This window comes from Parasteatoda tepidariorum, chromosome X1 (assembly GCF_043381705.1).
Source record: "Parasteatoda tepidariorum isolate YZ-2023 chromosome X1, CAS_Ptep_4.0, whole genome shotgun sequence".
Classification (NCBI taxonomy): Eukaryota; Metazoa; Arthropoda; class Arachnida; order Araneae; family Theridiidae; genus Parasteatoda; species Parasteatoda tepidariorum.
In genome coordinates this window covers 65,905,849-65,926,944 of record NC_092214.1, presented here as the reverse complement: position 1 = coordinate 65,926,944, position 21,096 = coordinate 65,905,849, and the positions used below count along the sequence as shown (strand labels likewise).

At 26.5% G+C, this 21,096-nt stretch overlaps 1 protein-coding gene across 1 annotated transcript in view; it reads left to right on the top strand.

Moving 5' to 3' along the window:
* Positions 1-18,991: 18,991 nt before the first annotated feature.
* The window catches only part of LOC107437108 (relaxin receptor 1), a 64,622-nt gene continuing 62,517 nt past the window's right edge, over positions 18,992-21,096 (top strand). Inside the window, exon 1 of the mRNA XM_071187237.1 lies at positions 18,992-19,142. Within this exon, the coding sequence (XP_071043338.1) occupies positions 19,019-19,142 (124 nt within the window). The 5' untranslated portion in view covers positions 18,992-19,018. The remainder of the gene's footprint in view (positions 19,143-21,096) is intronic.

Sequence of the window (21,096 nt, the reverse complement as noted above, 5' to 3'; positions counted from 1 at the left end):
TTCATAAAAAATAATTTTGTTGTTAAATTTTTAATATTTTTTTACTTTTTAATCATATTTTAAAATAATCTAAGTTGTTTCTGTGGTAGACTTAGTTTTTAGTACTGTTGAGCGAAGACAATCTGATTTTAAAAAAATAATAATTAACATATTTTAATCAATTATGTTTCAACGTTACTCGTTGCGGTGCACTTGATTTTTTTGTTGGATTTAGGTTACCGCTAATAAACTAATGAAGAGTTAGAGGTGCGCATGTGTAAAAATTTATGGTTAGCTCCAGTTAGTTGTTAAAATTTAAATTTTAACCGGTTTGGAGGATAACCGTGCAATTGACGGATCCTTTAACTTAAAAAAAAATTTGTTTAAAAAACAAGCAAAATTTAAGAAGCCTCGAAATTTCAAAAGAATTTTGTTATAGTTTATAATAATATTGTCGTTTACAAAATGATATGAAAACTTGTTATGAAGGCATATAAAAGAATTTTTCCGAATTAATTAGAAGTTTAAAAAATTCCATGAAAAACCCAAGATTCGTATCTGGGACATTTCTAAAATAATAAGGCATATTACCATCTCAACATCATATAATTTTATAATTGGCTACACATTCTACGTTTTTAAATTTTGGGTGTTTTGCACAAAATTAAATTCTCTAAAAAATGTTCAATTAAAATTTCTTAATACATAAAGGCATTTTGAAACATATGACATCTATTCTTTGATATTTAATCAGTTTCAAATTTGAAGTGCAAAAACAATAAATAAAATAAAATAAATAAAATAAAACAAATAAAATAAATAAAATAAATAAAATAAAATAAAATAAAATAAATAAAATAAAATAAAATAAAATAAAATAAAATAAAATAAAATAAAATAAATAAAACAAAATAAATAAAATAAAATAAATAAAATAAAATAAATAAAATAAAATAAAATAAAATAAAATAAATAAAACAAATTAAATAAAATAAAATAAATAAAATAAAATAAATAAAATAAAATAAAATAAAATAAAATAAAATAAATAAATAAATAAAATACATAAAATAAAATAAAATAAAATAAATAAAATATGTCTGCCATTAGATATCTTCCGAAACATTTTCGAGTTTAAGTGTTTTTCACGGAGTCAATTGTTATTGAATGTATTATATGAATATTTCTTGACATATGGGAGATATTTGGAAAATATGACACACATTATCTCTTATAAGATCAGTTTTAAATGAATCTTGCTGAGCTAAGAATTATAAAAATTATGATTATAAGAAACATAAATTTAAAATTATAATTCATCAAAAAATCAATCTCAGAATTATTCCACCTCTTTATATTTTCCATCTTAAGTTTAATTTTCTCATTTTGGAAAAATAAAAATTTAAAAAAAATATATATATATATATATATATACACATATTTTTTGACACATACGGTCATTCCCGATGAATGCGTCTCCCTATTATTTTTATTATGATACAACTTTCAAACGATTCTCGTAACGCATAAAGTGTCCACCGAACATTAACGAACTAAATTAAACGAACCTTAGGAAATGCAAAAAGACAGAACAGGGCTCAATTTTATTTCCCCCCTGTTTCAATACATAATATTTTTACTGGTGATTTTAGATTCACCATTTTTATCTGATTTTGAACAGTTTAAGGCTTTTCTTAATTATTTTTATTAATATTTCTAGGCATTTATTGTTATTGTTGTCGTATGCCATTAAGGCAAAGGGGATGCGCTTCTTCTTGTTTTTTTACAGTAGTGCAATCTATGGTCAAAAATTGGTCACAACCCGTTTATAGGGCGGGCCCATTCATACATCCATTCATTCATCCACAAACTGTAGTTTTGACCTGAATCAGAGACGATCAATCTGAAATCCCGTACCCTCCGAGGTATAATTTGTTATAGGAACATGGAGGACTTTGTGAACCGACAGATTTAACGTGCACCAGCCACCATTTACTATGATTATGAATTTTAATTTTGAATCCAATCCAAATGACAAGAGAACTCATGGATTAAGTATCGAAAGAAATTCTCCTTCGTGGAGGACTTTTTTGATTGAACTAACCCGCATTTACGTTACATTGAGGGGAAGACCNAGGGACTCCAACCCATCACCCGTCATCTACCACTGAGAATATTTCACGTCAGCACTGTGATCGGTGCAAGCCGTATGCGGAATTCGTATCGACCAGCCATCGCTGGGATTTGAACACGGTTCACCTCATTGGAAGGCTAACACTCTATCCCGAGCCATCGCGGCTCTATGTCAAGTATTGTGCAAATAAAGAATACCACATGAATAAAAACATAAAAATAAAATGAATCAATTTTGCATAATATAATAATGTAATTGTTTGCCAAGTGCCAAATTGAAAAATAAAAAGAAATGAATTGGCACTCCCGAACTCAAACCTTTCTTATCGCAAAATTCCCACCATCTCTGCATCTTGTCTCTTTTTTTGATAACGTAAGAATAACAACCTGTCTCAAAATGTACTTTTGAAATTGGTGGAACTAACCCGCATTTGCGTTGCATGGAGAGGAAAACTGAGAACACCTCCCACGGTTAGACCGACGGGAAGAGGACTCTAACCTGTGATCCATCCACTACTGAGGATATTTTACGCCAGCACTGTCATTGGTGCGAGCTAGGTGCGGAATTCTTGTGAAACAGCCATCACAAAATTAAATTCTTAAAATTAAATTTAAGTTACTTATAGATTTTATCAGTATTGAAAATCTCTTGGGCATTTACCAAATACCTTGCTAATGTCTTCTTCCCTACCTCAGACTACATTGCCGCACACTGTTGGAATCTTGTTTCATAATTTCAATTCTGATAATGAAAAATTTTTTTTTCACCCTTGTCACACCAGCTTATCTTATTGCCCTGGAATCTTGTTTCATTCATATGAATGTCGATTTCCCAATTAACGACATGAGCTCTTCGCTTACTCTTTATAGCACGTGGAAATACATTTTGCCCTGATATTTCTCTCTCTGCTAAAGCTGTTTTTCTAGTTTTATTTTTTCCTCTATATTTATTCTTATGCTTGACTCTCGGTCATCGTGGTTTTTCTAGTTTTGTTTTCCAACCTTCTTTGCCACTTTTTCATACGTAATTTTTCTTTCACTGTTCCAAATCTCTTTTGTTTTCCTGATTCACGTCTGGCAGGTCTTGCGAATGAGTGCCTATTTCTGAACACTCGAAGCGTGTTGACTTATTAGCTTCTTAATAGTTTTCAAAACAAATAAAATTTTCTTAGCAATAAGTATATCTTTCCGCTTCAGTTTCTTCAGATTTTTCATATTCAATGCAAAATCATTTATTTCTCACTTATGAATTCTTTTCTTTATATTTTACACGCTGAATGGATAGAACTATAAGCTAAGCCTGGTGCAAAAAAAGTATCTCGAAGGGCTAGTATAACGTGCTACAGAATATTTCCAATAATGAAAAAAAAATGTTATGACTCGCCCCAGATACGAACCATGAAGTATTTAATGGTGACATATTTTGAACTGGTTTTAAAGGCGACATGTTCTGCAACGCTCCCAACGTTAACGGTATTATTACGTAATCAAGAAAAGTTTATTAGATTGCACTGTTTTTTTTATATCGAATTTATATAATTTTACATCAATGTTTCTTATATCAACCATCCAAAAAAATTTTGTTTTTTAAAATGTTTAAAATGTTATAAAAATCTTGATTTCAAAAAATATTATTTTTTATCTCCTCACTCTTAGAAAAATAATCTCTTTCACGGTCTCAATATAGTATGAAATATGTAAATATATAAGTTAATCTCACAAAAATGGGGATTTTAATTTTCCTAGTGTACTTAGAGCTTGTTTTATGATTTATGCGCATTTTGAGATTGAATGTGAATTCATTTTAGCAGAATAATAAAAGATTATTATTTTAATTCATTTCAGCAAAATAATAAAAAATAATTATTTTTCAATTTTTATTTATTTTATGAAATTAAAATATACCACATGTCATTCTCTCATTTTTCCCCGCTATTGAATTAAAATTAAAAAAAACTGTTTTTCAGAAAATAAACAGTAAACTTAAACATTTTTTTTTATATTTTAGAACATCAAAATAAAAAATTCAGAAAATCAATTTATAAATTCAATTTTTATAACAAAAAATATTACAACAGCACTATTTTAAAATTTGTTTCGTCGATGATGCATCATTCTCTTACAGCAATGTACTGCAAATATATATATTATAAACAAATAGATTTTTCTTAAAGATATTTCTTAAAAAATGTGTTCTTTCATCATTTCAGTTAAGTTGAAATTTATTTGCATATTTAAGCCTGAATTAGACTTAAATATTAACCTATATTGCCTAAATTGGGTAACTTATAACCTATAGCTTTCTCTACATACCCTACAACTAGTTGATAATAGAAAAATTAAAAGCAGGTCTAGAGATTAAAATGGAACGTTAAATATTGAACAAATGCCGGCAATTTTTGAAAAAAAAATGTATTTAATAGGTTGTTTTGTGAGTTTAAATCAGAAGATTTGGAGAGAGAAAATAATATCAGAGGGAGTAATGTGTTTTTGGGGTGAGAATGGTCCTAGGTTTGAATCTAGATTTAAACATGTAAATATTTCCATCTACCAGCTATTTGCAAATATAGTCAAGGAGAAATCATATGCTACAGATTAAGTTAAAAAAAGAATTGTTTTTCGCAAGTTCTTTTCTGTGCCAACATCTACAGTTTAATTTTATTTATTTATAAATTTTTTTAAAAGTTTAATTTAATTTAATTTAATTTAATTTAATTTAATTTAATTTAATTTAATTTAATTCGAATTTTTGAAATGGTTTATTAGAAAAATTAAACTCATCAAAATTTTTCTGTCAAAGAGAAAATGGAGAAGCAGCGCAAATTCTCATAATATGTAGAAGAAGAACAAGAAACAAACAATAAGCGAATAACAGAATTATCTTCAGATAGTTAAGTTTACTGATTCAAAATAAATTCATGTAACAATTTCAGTTCACAATTATTATTTTTCATCAGTTACTAATTTGACATTTCTTTAAATGCAATTATTGTTTTTTTCGTACACCGGTGACAAGATTTCGTTGCATTGCAGTTATCCTTCATGATTTCTTCGTACTATTCTTTTTGCAGACTAGTTTGTTTTTATCACCATTTGCAAAAACCTGCTAAGGTTGCATGTAAAAAAAAGCAGACTTGTATGAGATATTGCAATTGAATTTTAAAATTTGTTTTACATATTTTCATTTAATTTGCATGAACACTTCATTTTTAACATTTTGAAGTACACTCTCTTTATCGAGCCGTTTAATAAGCTTTTCTTACGTAATTGATTCTTGACCAGTTCAAAATATGTCGCCATTAAATTCTTCATGGTTCGTATTTGGTGCTCGTCATAACATTTTTCTTTAACGTGCATCACCCCATTTACTACACAGGGAGTCTTCGTCCGGTGAGGATCGAACCCACGAACTCTTGGACATGGGCCCAGTACCCTACCAACCAGGCTATCCCGGCCTATCTTCCGAAATTTGATTTCTTTTAAAATTAATAATTTTATGGACATTTTCCAAATATTTAGTTAGAGGTTCTTATAAAACTTATTGAAGCTTTTATTAAAGCCAACTTTTTCTTGTAACATTTATTTTAAATTGCGACATTAATGTAAGCTTGCAACATTTATGCAAATTTGCGAATTTTTTAAAAATTTTAATTTTCTATATTTGAAAACACCTCTAAAAATTTTAAGATTTTAATTTTTTTAAAAGAAAAATTCTGATTTTTGAAAACATTTTCAATATTTTTTTTTAAAACTGTAGCTAATCATCCTTTTTAATCACTATCGTTAAACAGCTGAACCATATCTTATTTGTGGCTCTCTCAGTGCTCAATTCCTGAGCCTCATAATTCTGAGAACACAGGGTAACTCCTAGAACAAATGTTTGGACAAACTCGCCTTCGTGCAGGACTTCCTGAATTAACCTAAACTCTAAACAGAATTGGTGTTGCATAAAAAAACTAAAAAAAACTATGAAAATTCTTACGGTTAGCCACGATCTTCCAAGGGGGATATTTTTCTTTAGCAATGTGGTTGGTGTGAGCGGGTAGCAATACGGGAATTTTTTCCCTCATCGCATTTTGTACTATGAAAACCTTTAAAAATTTCAAAATAAAATTTTTTTTTGGATTTTAAAATAAAGGTCATCAGTTTTTAAATTTTCTAACCAACCCTCTTTTATTTATTTGATACATGGAAAAAGCCTTATATTTAAAAAGAATAATTTTAACACTAGTTGATTCATATAAAATGATCTCTTTATTTGAGCGTCAGTTGCGCATTTTTTTGAGCGTCTGCGCATTTTTTTGAGCGATTTGCGCATTTTTTTATAAATGTTCGCATTACGGTATTTATTTGGAACTGGTTCAGATGAATGAACGGGTGTCAATAAGAACATGTTTATTAATAAAACGCCTTTAATTAATAAATTTAACGTCTTTAATTAATAAAATAAAGCTGATGAATCTATTGAACTAAAACGTTTTTAATGAAATAAAATAATGCTGAATGTTATCATATTTCTAACCTTTCTGCTTGAAGATTTTAAACAGACTTCATTGATTTGTGTGCTAATTATTAAGAATAATCAATTTCAAATAAAAATCAATAGTATGTCCTTTTCTCCTTTGTCTTAATCATAAAATCGAAATTTTCTGGAACAGTATTAGCCTATAATTATTTCTACATCTATAATGTCTCTAGTCGATTTCTCGCTAAATGAATGTGATTTATGAAGGAAAATGTGTGAATCTGTTGAAAATAAATTTCTTCTTGCCAAAAGTATAATTAATATTTGTATTTTAATAAATCGCTTCATTAAAATTTAAATTTTCGTATTTTTTTAACAAGTAAAAAAATGTGTTGCGGAATGAAACAAATGGAAACAATACAAGACTTATATAAATTGTTTGACAAATTTATGTTTTTTTTCTGAGAAATAATTTAAAACTAACGCTTAAAAATTAATTTGCTACTTAAAAAGTTACATTAAAAACTATTTTTTTTAAAAAACTTCTCTTGGAATATAAAAAAAGAAATATTTAATCTTAAATAGGCACACAAATTTTTATTAATATTTCCCAGTTGTTGGATATTTTGAATTTTTTCTGCTGTAATTGCGCTATGTACAAAAAAAAAATATTTACATTTAGAGTTGTATTGACATTGTCAAGATTTTTTTTCTTGGAAAATGTATATTTTTTAAAATATGTATTTCATACAAATTATGCTCTAAAATTCAAAATATAATCAAGATTCAAAAAATTGAAATTTTTAAAGAAATAATCATAGGGTAAATTTTAACTACGTGTTTTTAAAAATAGTTTTAACTAATATCCTCATTTATAATCTGTATTTATTTTAAAACTAGATACATAAGATACAAGAAGGCAAATGAAAGTGCTTTTTTACATATATTGGGTATGCAAAAAAATTTCGTTTTTAAGATCTACAGTCCCTTTAAATTTTATATAAATCTGAGTATTGATTTAGATAAGTTTTTTGAAGAATTAAGTGTTTTAATTATGGTACGCATAAGAGATTTGTGCTGTAATCAACGTTACTTTAACTGAAAGAATTGAGACAATAAAATGATTAATCCTATATGGAGAAAAAAATTCTGGCAAAATTACCGCATTGCAATGTAATGTTAGTTCTGGTAAAAAAAATCCTCATAATTTTGGTTAATAAGACCGAAATATACGGCATTTTATTTTTTACTTTTTCTATTCATATGGTAAAGGTTTTCCCGAAATTACGGTTTTCAAAATTATAGTTCTTATTACCACACATTTAGTAGAAAATACAAAACTGAGAAGTAAATTTTACCGACTGAATGGTTTTAATTCCAGTCTCTAAGGTATCATGATAAAAATTACTAAATATTGCCACATTTACCAAGTTTAATCATATATTATAAAACTATATTTTATAGTTAATTTTATCATCAAAGAGCTTCGGTAAAAATTACCGAGATTTTGGGTGTTCCCATAAAGCCAGAAACACAGTAAATCTTACCATATTCTGGTAGTTTTGACACTACTTTTTTTCTCAGTGCATTTGCAAATTGTTAAGGAGAGTGAGTTTTAAGATCGTCTCTGATGAAAAGCACCCAATTTCTAAATAGGTAATCAAATGCTTTTTTGCGGTGTGCTGTAATCAAGTGGAAATTCCATACCTGCCAACTTTTAATCTTTTCGAGCATGATTTTCCCCAGTGGTAGTAAAATTGAATTTGTATTACAATTTTAGGCAGAAATAAATGCTGTATTTTGAGAAAGCTTATGCGAACTACAGCGTCAATATTACATATTAATATACATGCTTGATTATTTAAAAAATAGCGGTGGTCAAAACGATAATAAATTAAGTCTATAAAAGCAAGGAATATTTTAAAAGCATACATTTTACTACCACTTTAAATATAGAAATAAAATTTTACGCCAAATGCGTAAAAGTTGGCAGGTATGAAATTCTAGAAACGTTGTTGTTGTCATTTATCCTAACTGATCTAGCCAATAGACTAGACCAGCTCCATGAGCTTGTATACGTTCGGAAAATCCTAAAGTTCTCCTCCCAAGTCCCTGGCAGGAACTGTAACTTGTTAATTACCTATCTGGAAAAAACACGAAGGATTAATTTGTAAAAGCGTCACATTTGAAATAGGAGAGGCTTAACACTCACTATATTTCCCCACGTCCCTTAATTTAGCTCAGGGTTCAAATTGCTATCGGAATTTTACGGATCACTAGTATAGAAAGTGGTGCTCAAAATATCAAACCTATTTAATTGTCAAAGGAAACCAAGAGGAATTGAAAATTAATGGCTAAAAATACTTCTAAGATTGTTTTTTTTGTAATAATACTTAATTTTATGTTTCTCATCCCACCTTCATTACAAGTGATTTGACAGTTGTTTTTTTCGCACTTAAAAATTTATTTATGATTCCTAATGAATATACTGCTTGACAAGAATTCTGAAAATATTAATTAAGTGTGGTCATTACAGAACATCCAGTATAGTTTAACATTAAAACCACCATATTCATATTTTTGATTGGTTAAAAATTCTCGTTGAAATTTTATTTTGAAATTGAACATTGTTTCTTTTTATCTTTATTTTTTGACACAAACAATAAAATAAGTTTAATTTGATTTTTTTTTCTGCAATCAATTTAATAATTACTACATTTATAAAAAGTAACAATAAATTTTTAAAAATAGCTTCTAAAATTTGATGTTTATAATCCTTTTTCAAATCAGAGAATATAAATTTTTTTTAAAAAATAATTGCGTTGTTTTAATTTGTAAGAGAAATAAGTGGAGGTTATAAAATTTTAAAATTTATTGATTGTTTGAACTGTTTTTCAACCGGATATTTTTATTCATTTGAAACATATTATTTTAAAATGATAGAGCGTTTTAAAACTTCTGCTATTTTGACACTGATTAATTATTTTGGCTGTTATCACACTCAGAACTACTATTTCTTAACTTCTTGAACTCAGATCTTTCTAATACATGAAACTTTCGGTACTTCAAAATGTATGTAATAGTTTTCCAAGGTTTAATTGAATGTCTAGTACATTCAAAGGAATAAGTTATTGTTATGATAGCATGTTTGGTTTCCTTATCAATTTTGTCAACAACTAGCATTTAGTGGAAAATATTTCTCGGGGGAGAAATTTCAGCTTTAATTGTTTTAAGAATTGCTACGAAATTCTGAAAATTATTCGAATTCTTATAAACTCTGTTCTTAAGTTCATAATTTAACATTATTGTTTAGAAAATACAATGAAATTTGATTCATTATACTTTTAATGAATTAGTTTAATTTCCTTAAAATGATCATCTTATAACATAATTTTTTTCCTAAAAAATGCATGAACTTCGATGGTGCAAATAAAGACCTTTGCAATAAATAAGCCATATTTTGATAAACCATATTTTTACCAGAAATAAAATTTTTTCTTTAAACGTTTTCCAAGCGTTGTTTCTAATCGGGTTCTTAACAATTTTCTAGAATTCTTCCCCATTAAAGCTGCAAAACTCGGATTTGTCATATTGCTTACATAGAAATCATGTTATTTTCCCCTGAAACGCTCTTAAATGAACAATATGAAAATATGGCTTATTTATGTATTGCCTTTTATTATATGGCTTATCATTATCATTATGGAACTTATTCATATAATTATATGACTCATTATTATCATTTTTAAAATCATTCAATAATAATAAGCAACTAAAAATTTAAAAGAGGCACTTTTATCTTAAAATTCGTCATACAATTAAGTAATTAATTGTGCAATAAAATAAATAAATATAAACCAATCATGTAAATAATATGCTAATAATAACGAAAAATTCACAGCTTCATTAGGAGCTATATCTTATAAAATTATTGCTAAAATTTTAATAAAATATAGTAATAATTTTATAAATGAAATAATTACTAATTTAAAGAAAAATTACTATATTTTTATAAAATTAAATAATGCCACAGCATTTAGGAAAAAATAGTAAGAAAGTTTCAAAATTCCATTTTAATTTTAAAAAAAAATAGTGAAAAAAAAACTTGAATTATTTACATAATGCTATTATTTTTATGGTTTTGAATTAATATTCTCAAAATTAGATAACTTTACTAAATTATTCAATTATTTAATTCTTTATTTACTTATAAATTATTTACACTCTACAAATACCATGATTATCACTCGCGTTGAATTTTTCTTGTCCTTTAATTGAAGATTAATTTCTTTAAAAACTCTTTTGCGGTCAATAATCGCAAAAACACTTTTCTCTGCAATTAGGTGACGAATTTCAAATTTATTATATTTATTACTCATTAACTTAAAAAGCCTTCCTTATTTTCAAAAAGTCAAAAACTGTTGTAAGCAATTTTCGTCTATCAATTTCCATCTTTTTAATCTCCTTTCTGCTATAAATCATGCTTAATGAGTCAAAAAATACTAAAAACGATTTATTTAACAGACATATATTCGCTGTTGCTTTATAATAATAGTTATTTTACGATTATTATCGGGTTTATTTCAACATTATCACATATAAGAAATGTACTTGATTATTTAAAGCGTAAGTAATTAATTTTTAATTGCATACATGACATAAAGATGCGAGATATCAAGAGGTATGGAAATTAATGAAAACTTGAAAAACTTTTTTCATAATGTGTGCTGCACTTTTGAAACACTTTCTGATACTTATCAGAACCATAAACGTGAAGTTACTTAAAAAAAAAGAAGTTTAAATTATCTTTAACCCTTTAATGCAGATTTTTATTTAAAACATTTTTCATACTTTTTTCTCCTTTTCTTGTAGTAAAGTAAATCAAAATAAGTGAGAAATATTATATTTAGCATTTTAACAATTTATGTTATGAAATAGAGCATGAGACATCGGTGTCTTTTTTTCTGCATTAAAGGTAAAATCTTTCAAAGGCGACTCATTTTTCCAATTTGCAACTACTTGCAGTTATTAGATCTAAGAGAAACATTATTCATTATTAAAATTTCTGTAATTTCCGAAATTAATTATTGATAAATGTTTGAATATAAATGAAAATTTTTTTTCACACTACTTTTTTGGATTTTATATTTTATTTAGAAAACAATATATAAAATGAACACCAGTGTCCCATTTGCTTCAAAAGGTTAAGGTTTTAAATAATTGATAAAATTGCTTCCCAGTAAAAAAATTTAAATTCCAAATACTTCATAAAAATCCTATGTACACGATTGTACTCTGAAACTACGGGGTATGGAAAAAAATCGTAACAAAAAAAGATTTAAAAAACTTGTTTTGACTACATAAATTTGTCAGTTAACTTTTACTTAAAAACCACAGGAATAATTATTACTAAATTCCTGTTCTCGTTGAATGTAGGAAAAACAAGTGATTAATGCAATCAAAGGGTGAGTTTCAGTACGTTGTGCGTTGCCTTTAAATTTCACAACTAAACAAATTGGTTCCTTGTGAGTTTTAATAATACGCAATAATAGTTCTCATGTGTTACAGGTAAATAATGAATTATTGAAATAATATAAATGTTACTTCTCTTTTGTAGAACAGTTTTTTGACATTCCGCCATTCCTATATAACTTTATTTTCATGAAATTATGAAATTGAACTAAAGCTTACACCCAATGAAAATTTAAATAAAATCCAACTTTATGTTGAACATTAAGACTGATTTAAAGCCTTGTTGATAGAAATTTAAGGTTTTTAACAATTTTCCAACTTATTTTGATAGAGAATTATTGAAAGATAATTTTATTGATCAAAAGGCGTGTTTGTTTCCACAAGGATCAATTTTAAAGAAGTTCACTTATATCTAGTGTATAAGTTATGTCAAGTCAAAACTTTTTTAGTACGTGCATACCGTACATATATATATAAAATAAATAATACCAAGAAACAGAAGAGATACGATATTACTTGATTAAAACTCGTATTGGAAAAAACATTTGACATGCTCAAATATAAGCACCCATTTACCAGATCTACCAGACGTGAATGCGATGAAACAAAAGTGATTTGAAATATAAAACGTAAAATTCCCAACGGAAAATGGAAAAAAAAGGTGAGAAGCAACTAGAAAAACCGCAAAAAAATATGTACAAGAACAAACAAGAAAAACCACAAAGGCCGAGAGGGTCAAATCAGAGTAAAATGTACTTCCACGCGCTATGGAGAGAAACTAATGTCGTTAGCTTGGAACTCAGCATTCATATGAATAAAAAAAGATTCCAGGCGAGATGAGCTGACGTGACAAGGATGGAAATAATTTTGTCATTGTCCAAATTGAATTTATGCCCAAGATTTCAACAATGGATGATTTCTCATTTTCTTAATAATGGAAATATCTATCGTGCTTTTTAAGTTTAAATTTGAAAGTGCTTTCAGTTAGTATATTTTTAAAACGAATTAAGTTTTTTTTTTTAAATTAAGAAGTACACGTAAAGTTCAATAGTTTCGAGCTCTACAATAATGGGTTCCCTTTATCTATATTTTTGGAATCCTGCTAAAAATGAAGTAAAATAGTATACACATTTACTATCTACGTATAACAGAGCATTTGTTAGAAAGGTAAGATGGGACTAAAAATCTTAAAATCTATTTCTTTACTTTAAAAAAAACAGAGAGGAGAGGAAAGGCTTTTATTTGTAACACCTCCAATTTTCGTTAAGAAATAAACTAGCTGCTTTCTGGCTTCCTCTCTAGTGATTCACCAGAATTTAATAGATATTTCTTTTCTTTCCACTTACATATTAATTTGTGCTCTCTAATATGTAGATCTTTTCAATGATTCTAAGTTTGGTGAAATTTACCGAGAGAATACAATCATTCTGAATATGGTAAAATTTACCATCTTCTGGATTTATGGGAACGCCAAAAAGCTCGGCCATTTTTACCGAAGCGCATTGATAATGATTTTGTTAAAATGAAGAATACAATATAGTTTTATAATATGTGGTAAAATTTCTTAATTTTATCAAAATATTGCAAAGCCACGTAAAACCATTCATTTCCGATATAGTAATTAATTGTGCAATAAAATAAATAAATATAAACCAATCATGTAAATAATATGCTAATAATAAGGAGAAATTCACAGCTTCATTAGGAGCTATATCTTATAAAATTATTACTAAATTCTTAATAAAATATAGTANTAACCGAATTTAAGACGAACTACTTGGTTCTAGCTGATTAACGTTATCACAGATTATTTATATTATTTCTTGTATTTTTTTTTGTATTGAAATTTCTGAGACCGCTTTTTTTTAAGCGAGATAAACTTGACTTCACTATTTTTGAACTTCAAATCAATTTCTCATTATTAATTACAATTGTAATCAAGTATCCTGCTTTATACTTTCATATATTCATATTTTTTGAATACCTATCTTGTCATAACTTTTATTTGCTGGTATTGTGTGACTGCAAGCTTTTTTTATATTTTTGCTTAATAAGGCTTATTTTCTCCATTTCAGTTTTTATTATCGTGTAATTTGTAAGTAATTTGCAACATGTAATTTGATAAGATAATACTTGGCAAAAACTAGCGCATTATACCCCGTTACAAAAAGTATGGTCGAAACTACCAGAAATTGTAAAATTTATCGTGTATAGGCCTTAGAGTCTAAGGGAACACTAAAAAGCTCGGTAATTCCTCCCGATGCGCTTTGGTAATGGTTTTGTTAAAAGTAACAATAAAATATGGTTTTTATAAGGTGTGATAAAATTTGGCAGTCTTATCGCGATGCCTTAGAGCATGGCATAAAAGCAATTTATTTGGTTAAATTTACTTTCAGTTTTGTATTTTTTACAAAATGTGTTGTAATAGGAACTATAATTTTGAAAACCAAAACTTCCTGTAAACTATTACCATATGAACTAAGAAATTGTCACATGTATGATTAAATACTGTCTATTTTGTTTTAATTAACTAAAATTATGTTTTTTTTTTGTACCAGAAATGTCTTTACCATACAGCATAGTAATTTTACTCAAATTTTTTCTCCATTCAATCTATTCAAGTTACTGACAGTAAAGAAAGATTTTAATTGTACTTCAATTTTTCTTTCGCTAAAATAGTGATTAGTGATCTTTAAATACCTTTAAGAAGTGCCTTCCTTTACTTCAACAGACAAGGCTTTATTATATAAAAGTATACTTCAGTTAGTAACTGCTTTACCAAAATACATTTTTTCTTCAACTTCAATGAGTTATGTTTGATAGAGTGCGTTGTTATTGCAATTAATCACTTGTTATCAAATAAAACTTGCATATACTACTTAATAGTCAAAATTTCTGGGCATCTTTTTCAAACTTTATTCAAATTATATTGATGATGGCAATGATTAACAATTTACTTGCAATTCAATTACTTTAAATTTATTTTTAATTAACAATTCTCACAACAATTTACAGCTAATAACTTTTTTTGTCTTACAAATTGAATAGCATGATTATTATTATTTAGTTTGCCTGAAAACAATTTACTTTGAATTTGGAATGAAATGTTCTAATTTTTATTTCGTTCCATTTTTTTCATATATTTAGAAAAAATGTTTCCGAAATTATTAACGATATTTTAGAAACCAATAAAGATGTTTTAGAAACTATTAAAGGGATTCTGCAAACTATTAAACACATTCTTGTTATTTTTAAAGCTATACTACTTATAGCTTTAATAGCTTTAGAATACAAATAGTTTTAGAAATTTCAGTGTTTCTAGAAAATATAACACTTTTTAAGTTATAGTTCCGGAAAATTACTATGGTTCTAGAAACTATATGAAAGGCATTTTCAAAAAAATATATCTAGACATGACTGTTATTTTAAACACGATTATCTATTATTGTAACCAATCATTTTCCATCTGCACTGAAGAAAATTCCGGATCAAATTACGGTATAATGTACCGGAACTTAGGTTGTAATATCTATTTTACTTTGAAATCCATTTTTTCTGCAAAATATTATATCGCAATTTTTACAGTAATATCAGCTATTATCAATATCAATATAATAACAGCTGTATATCAGCTTATTTGTTCCGTAACATGACCGGTAAAAGTGGATTTTACGGTAAAATGTACAGGCACGTTGAGTACCGGTACTTTTACCGTAATTTGATCCAGAACTTTTTACATTGTGCCAACTCTTTTTCAAAACAATCAATGTATCGAAATTAGAATTTTTTTTGTTAGTCACAAGAACTAAATTTTTTTAATGTTATGAGAATAAGTTTTGTAAATAAATCACAATAAATAATTATTTTCTATTTTGTTTGCAAATTTCTGATAAAATATTATAATTAAAGTAGGTAGTAAAAAATATTTTATATTGAATAGAAATCTAAAATAATTGACCACTTAAATTCATCATATTTATTAACGATTATGACGTAATCGTGGTATTTTATAATTCCATGCTTAGTTAGAACGATGCTATTCTATAGAATAATTGCCTTTCCTACTAGATAACGTTTAGAGTTATAATGGAATGAGCGCAGATAAAATTGAAACCTTCCTGAAATTTCGAAATTGAACTTTTAGTACTATAGTAATATTAAAAATTGTGTGTATAAGCACAAACATTGCGTATGAAGGAACAAATATTATTTTAAGTAAAGAAAACAATAGATTTTGAATATGACAAATATTTTTTTTCTAAATTTACCTTCATTGTAAAAAAAATATACAAGAAAACAAATCATTCGATGTTATTTCTTAATGTTCAAATATTAACATTAAGTTTTCGATTATTAATATTGTTAAATATTATTTCATTATTTAATAACATTTTTAAAAACTTTTTTAAAATAATTTTAAATAATTTTAATGAAATATATTTTAAAAAATATATGCATTTATGTCAACAAATCTATTTTATAATTAATATATGAATATATATTTTTTTGTTTTTTTAAATACTTATACTTTTACTATAATTTTATGAAATTTATTTTTCTAAGAGAAAAATTTATTTCAACAATTCCTGCTTTTTTTTTTAACTCGTTTCAAATTTTGTTCCCTCGCATACTATATAAATTTAAAAATTACGGAAAAAAAAAGGTATGGTAAATTAGCAGAAAAATAATGTATTAGGGCTACGTATTAACCTTATAAGTATTATAATACAATTATATATAAAGCTAAGTACATTTAATATGTTCCGGTAACTTTTCTGAAGCTATTATCAAATAAGATCACTCAACAACGCTCATGTGTTGTTAACGGTTGATTGCTAAGTTTCGATATTTTTGTATTTTCTTTTAAGTTAAAGTGACACAATTTCATTACGTTTTAAGTTATACAAGCAAATTTTTACTACTTTCTTTTTAAATCATCAGTGAGGTTGTCAATCAAAATTACGATGAACACTTATATGGTTGCTGGTATACCTGATAGCAATAATGGCAATAGTTGAAGATTAAAGAGGAAAAACGATTTATACTAATTTTTCACACAAATAATATTACCATTTGACCACCATTTTGAGGATTACTAAGTTTTGATCAATCAGTACTGTGGAAAATCGGTTCTTCCTGAGAGTTATTAAGCAGTGCAGATGGGCCGAGATGAGGAAAAACGTTTCCTATCCTTTACGCAGATTCATTTTTTCTCAGAATCAGCTCTCATGGGCATAATTCGGTCTTCCTCCTTCATCTTCAGTTTCAATCATTCTTATTTCATTAAAAGCGGAATTTATTTTCAATCGAAATTTCAACTAAGTAGTGAGCTCAAATTCCAACGAGAGCTTTGTGTGTGATGATGATGACAGTACAAGCTTCAATCGTTTATTCACTGCTATGAACAGAATTTTAAATTAGTTCTAACAAAACAGAATTAAAACAGAATAAATCTAAAAGTAGAATTCAATGCCATAATGCAATAGCCAACGGGACTATATCACCGTTTGAAATTTTGACAACTTTCCGACAAACTATAGTATTTAAATTTCACACGGAGTCCTAAGTCTGCTGCCTATACAAGTTAAATTTTGGCTCCTAAATAGTGCAATAAAAGTTTTCGTCAACTAGAATCTAAACACCAAGTAACAGACACGATTCTAAAAAGATAAAATTATAAAATGAAACAGAAAAGAATTTAAAACTACCTTTTCCTAGTAGACTAGAAAAGAGAAAAAAAAATATTTAATAGACCTAAAAGGAAAATAACAGATACGTCATGTTCGTTATGAACTTCTGTTAATACACCGTTTGAAAACGATGCGCCTTAAGTTTTTCGAATTTGGTTCCAAAAAAAATTTACTTTCTCTTTTTCAGTATGCTTAAAAAACGCAATTTTTCAAATTCTCATTTTATTACTTTATTAAGCTGTGCTTTATCTTTTCAACCATATCATACTGAATTTTCATCAAGCTAATTATTTTTCTAAAAAAAAAAAATTGATAACATTCACATTTTGGTAAACAGTTCTTATAATATTGGTAAACAGTTATAAAATTTTGAATTTTTAAGAACATTACCAAGTATTTTATCATTTTTTAAATTTATTCAAGTAACTTGTAACTAAATACTATATTAAGGTATTTTTGTTTGTGGATTGCTAGGGAACTATAATTTCTTTAAAGAAGGAAAAGTTCTTTTAAAAAGGGATAAGTTTTTCAAAAAAAGGGAAAACGATTTCTCATTTAACCTGTTGATACAGATGATGATTGAATTCTCGATAAATATTTATATCTACAATTGATCTAATAATTTTTTGAAAGTTCTTAAAATAGCTGTACGCGGTTATAAATTTTTAAGAACGTTATCAAATATTTTTTCCATTTTTAAATTTATACATATAACTTTAAATATTATATTTAGGTACTTTTGTTTCGTTTTGGTTGTTAGGGAACCATAATTTGTTTACAGAAAAATTTTTCTGAAGAGGGATAATTTTTTTTCATAAAAGGGAAAATGAAATCTTATTTAACTTATTGATACAGATGATAATTGAATGCTATATAAATATTTATATCTAAAACTGATTTAATAGTTCTTTGAAAGTTCTTATAATATCGGTTATCAGTAATAAAGTTTTAAATTTTTAAGAACAGTACCAAGTATTTTATTTATTTTTAAATTTATGCATATAACTTTGAATACTCTATTGAGGTACCTTAGCTTCGTTTTGATTTCTAGGGAACTATAATTTCTTTACAGAAAAGTTCTTCTAAAGAGGGATAATTTTTTCTCATAAGAGGGAAAAGGATTTCTCATTTAACCTGTTGATACAAATTATGAATGATTGCTTATACTTTAGTGAAATGGAGTTCCGCCATTGGCTGGATTTGGCGTGAAATTGTTACAGCACTGTAAGATAAAGTGAACTTGAGTGCACTTTGCCACCAGTTGCGCTACAGAAAACGAATGGCTTACGATGGGAAGAGCATGCGGGTAGCCACTATTAAATTGATTCTGTTCTTTTGGGCTATTGACCCTGAATCGACAACTGCTACTTTCAAGAAACAACTTTCACTTTCTAGGGAAACTGGTAAAGAAATATCCCTTTTTTCTCCCTTTTTTATTCCTATATTTTAAATTAAAAATCCCTATGTATGAAGTGTTTATAAAATCAAGTGCGCGAAACAGAAATCAGTTTTCGAAAAGATCGCTTTTTTTTCATGCGCTAAGAACTGGTCACTTAAAATTTTTTAAAATTTTCATTCAGTTTATTTTTGTAAATTTTAAAAGCTATCTTGGTAGATTTGACTACCTTTTTTTATTTTGCTTAAAAAAATCGTGTAATGTGTGAAAATATTTGACACGGAAAAAATTTATTTTATTTAAAACTGATTGATTTTTAGTTTTTGAGTTTTGGTTTTAACATTTGATATGTTTGTCACGCCATGATAGTTTGGATTGTAATGAGAAATCACTAACTCATTAATAGTTAGTTAAAACAAATAGTTTCGATAAATTTAATATTATGATAACTTGCTTTTAAAATATAAATATAATTAAAAAAATCTAAGGCATTGATTAATGCAAAACATTTTGGGAGAAATTTAAATTCTAAAAAATTAAATTAATTTTTTCATATTTCTTAAATTTAATTCTTAAATACTTAACGATGAAACCAATAAAAAACTTAGTATTTTTTAGTTTTATATGTGAATATATTTCTTGATATTTTGCCATTAATTTGATCATTTTTGCAAAATAATGAAAGATAAATGTTTATACATTTTTGTTTATGAGTCGTGTAACATTAAATTAAACTATTAGATATTTTTAATTATTAAATTTTAAGAATTGAAACTTATTAAGTTTTTAAGTTAATTTTTTTTAATTTTTAAAACAAAAGGCGTATTTTTATATTTTATAAAGTATATAAAAATATTGTTATGCTTCTCTAAAAAGTGATTTTGTTTTACTTAGCAAACCTTATCTCAAACCTTATTTCTTATTTATATACCCTTCCAGTAATTTATAGACATACGCAAAAATAAATAAAATGTGGAAAATCATTTATCAGTTTTAGCTATTTCATCTGAAAATGAATTAAAAAAAAATAGTTAGATTACCATACTTAAAGAATGGTAGTCACTTCTTGTTAAAAATAAAACTACAATCCTGGTAATAAAGCCAAAATTTTCGGTATTAAATCATTGATTTAGTAATTTTTCTGTTCGTACGATAACGGCTTACCGAAAATTCTGATTTTCACAATTATCGATCTTATTCCCACGCATTTAGTAAAAATAAAGAATTGAAAAGTTAATTCAACCAAATAAATTGTTTTTATGCTATGCTCTAAAGTATCATGATTAAATTTTCACATTTTACCACAGTTGCTACCAAAGAGCATAGTATTAAAATCATATTTTATTGTTAATTTTACCAAAAGTTATTACCAGTGCGTTTCGGTAAAAATTACCCCGCTTTTGTGTGTTCTCATAGAGACAGAAATACAGTAAATTTTACCATATTCTCTTAGTTTTGATCATACTTTTATTTTATTTTCAATGTACTTTTTGAAAATTTGTATGTTTTTTGAAATTTTATATAGCTTATTATATAAAAAAATTGCCTTAATGATTATGAAATAGAGTTATGACTTAGTTAAAATTTTAATTTTTAATTCATTTTCTTCTTTTGTGACTAGTTGTATGTCATTAAGTTTTTAATATTTTAAATAATCGTTCACAACTGCTGTTAAACTATTTGTATTTTGCTTTTATTTTGAAATAATGATAAAATTATTTTCACGAAATTTGTTTCTAAGAAATGATTTTACAATTTAATATTATTATACTATGTTTCAAAAAGAATTATTTATATCTATTAGTAGTTTTTTATTATAATTTTATTTAATCCAGAACGTCGCATGTTAGCATGCTGTTATTTTTATATTAAGATATCAACACAAAACAAATATTTAAGAACTTTTCAATACTTTTCAAGTTTGGCTATAGAAACATTTATCTAATATATATATATATATA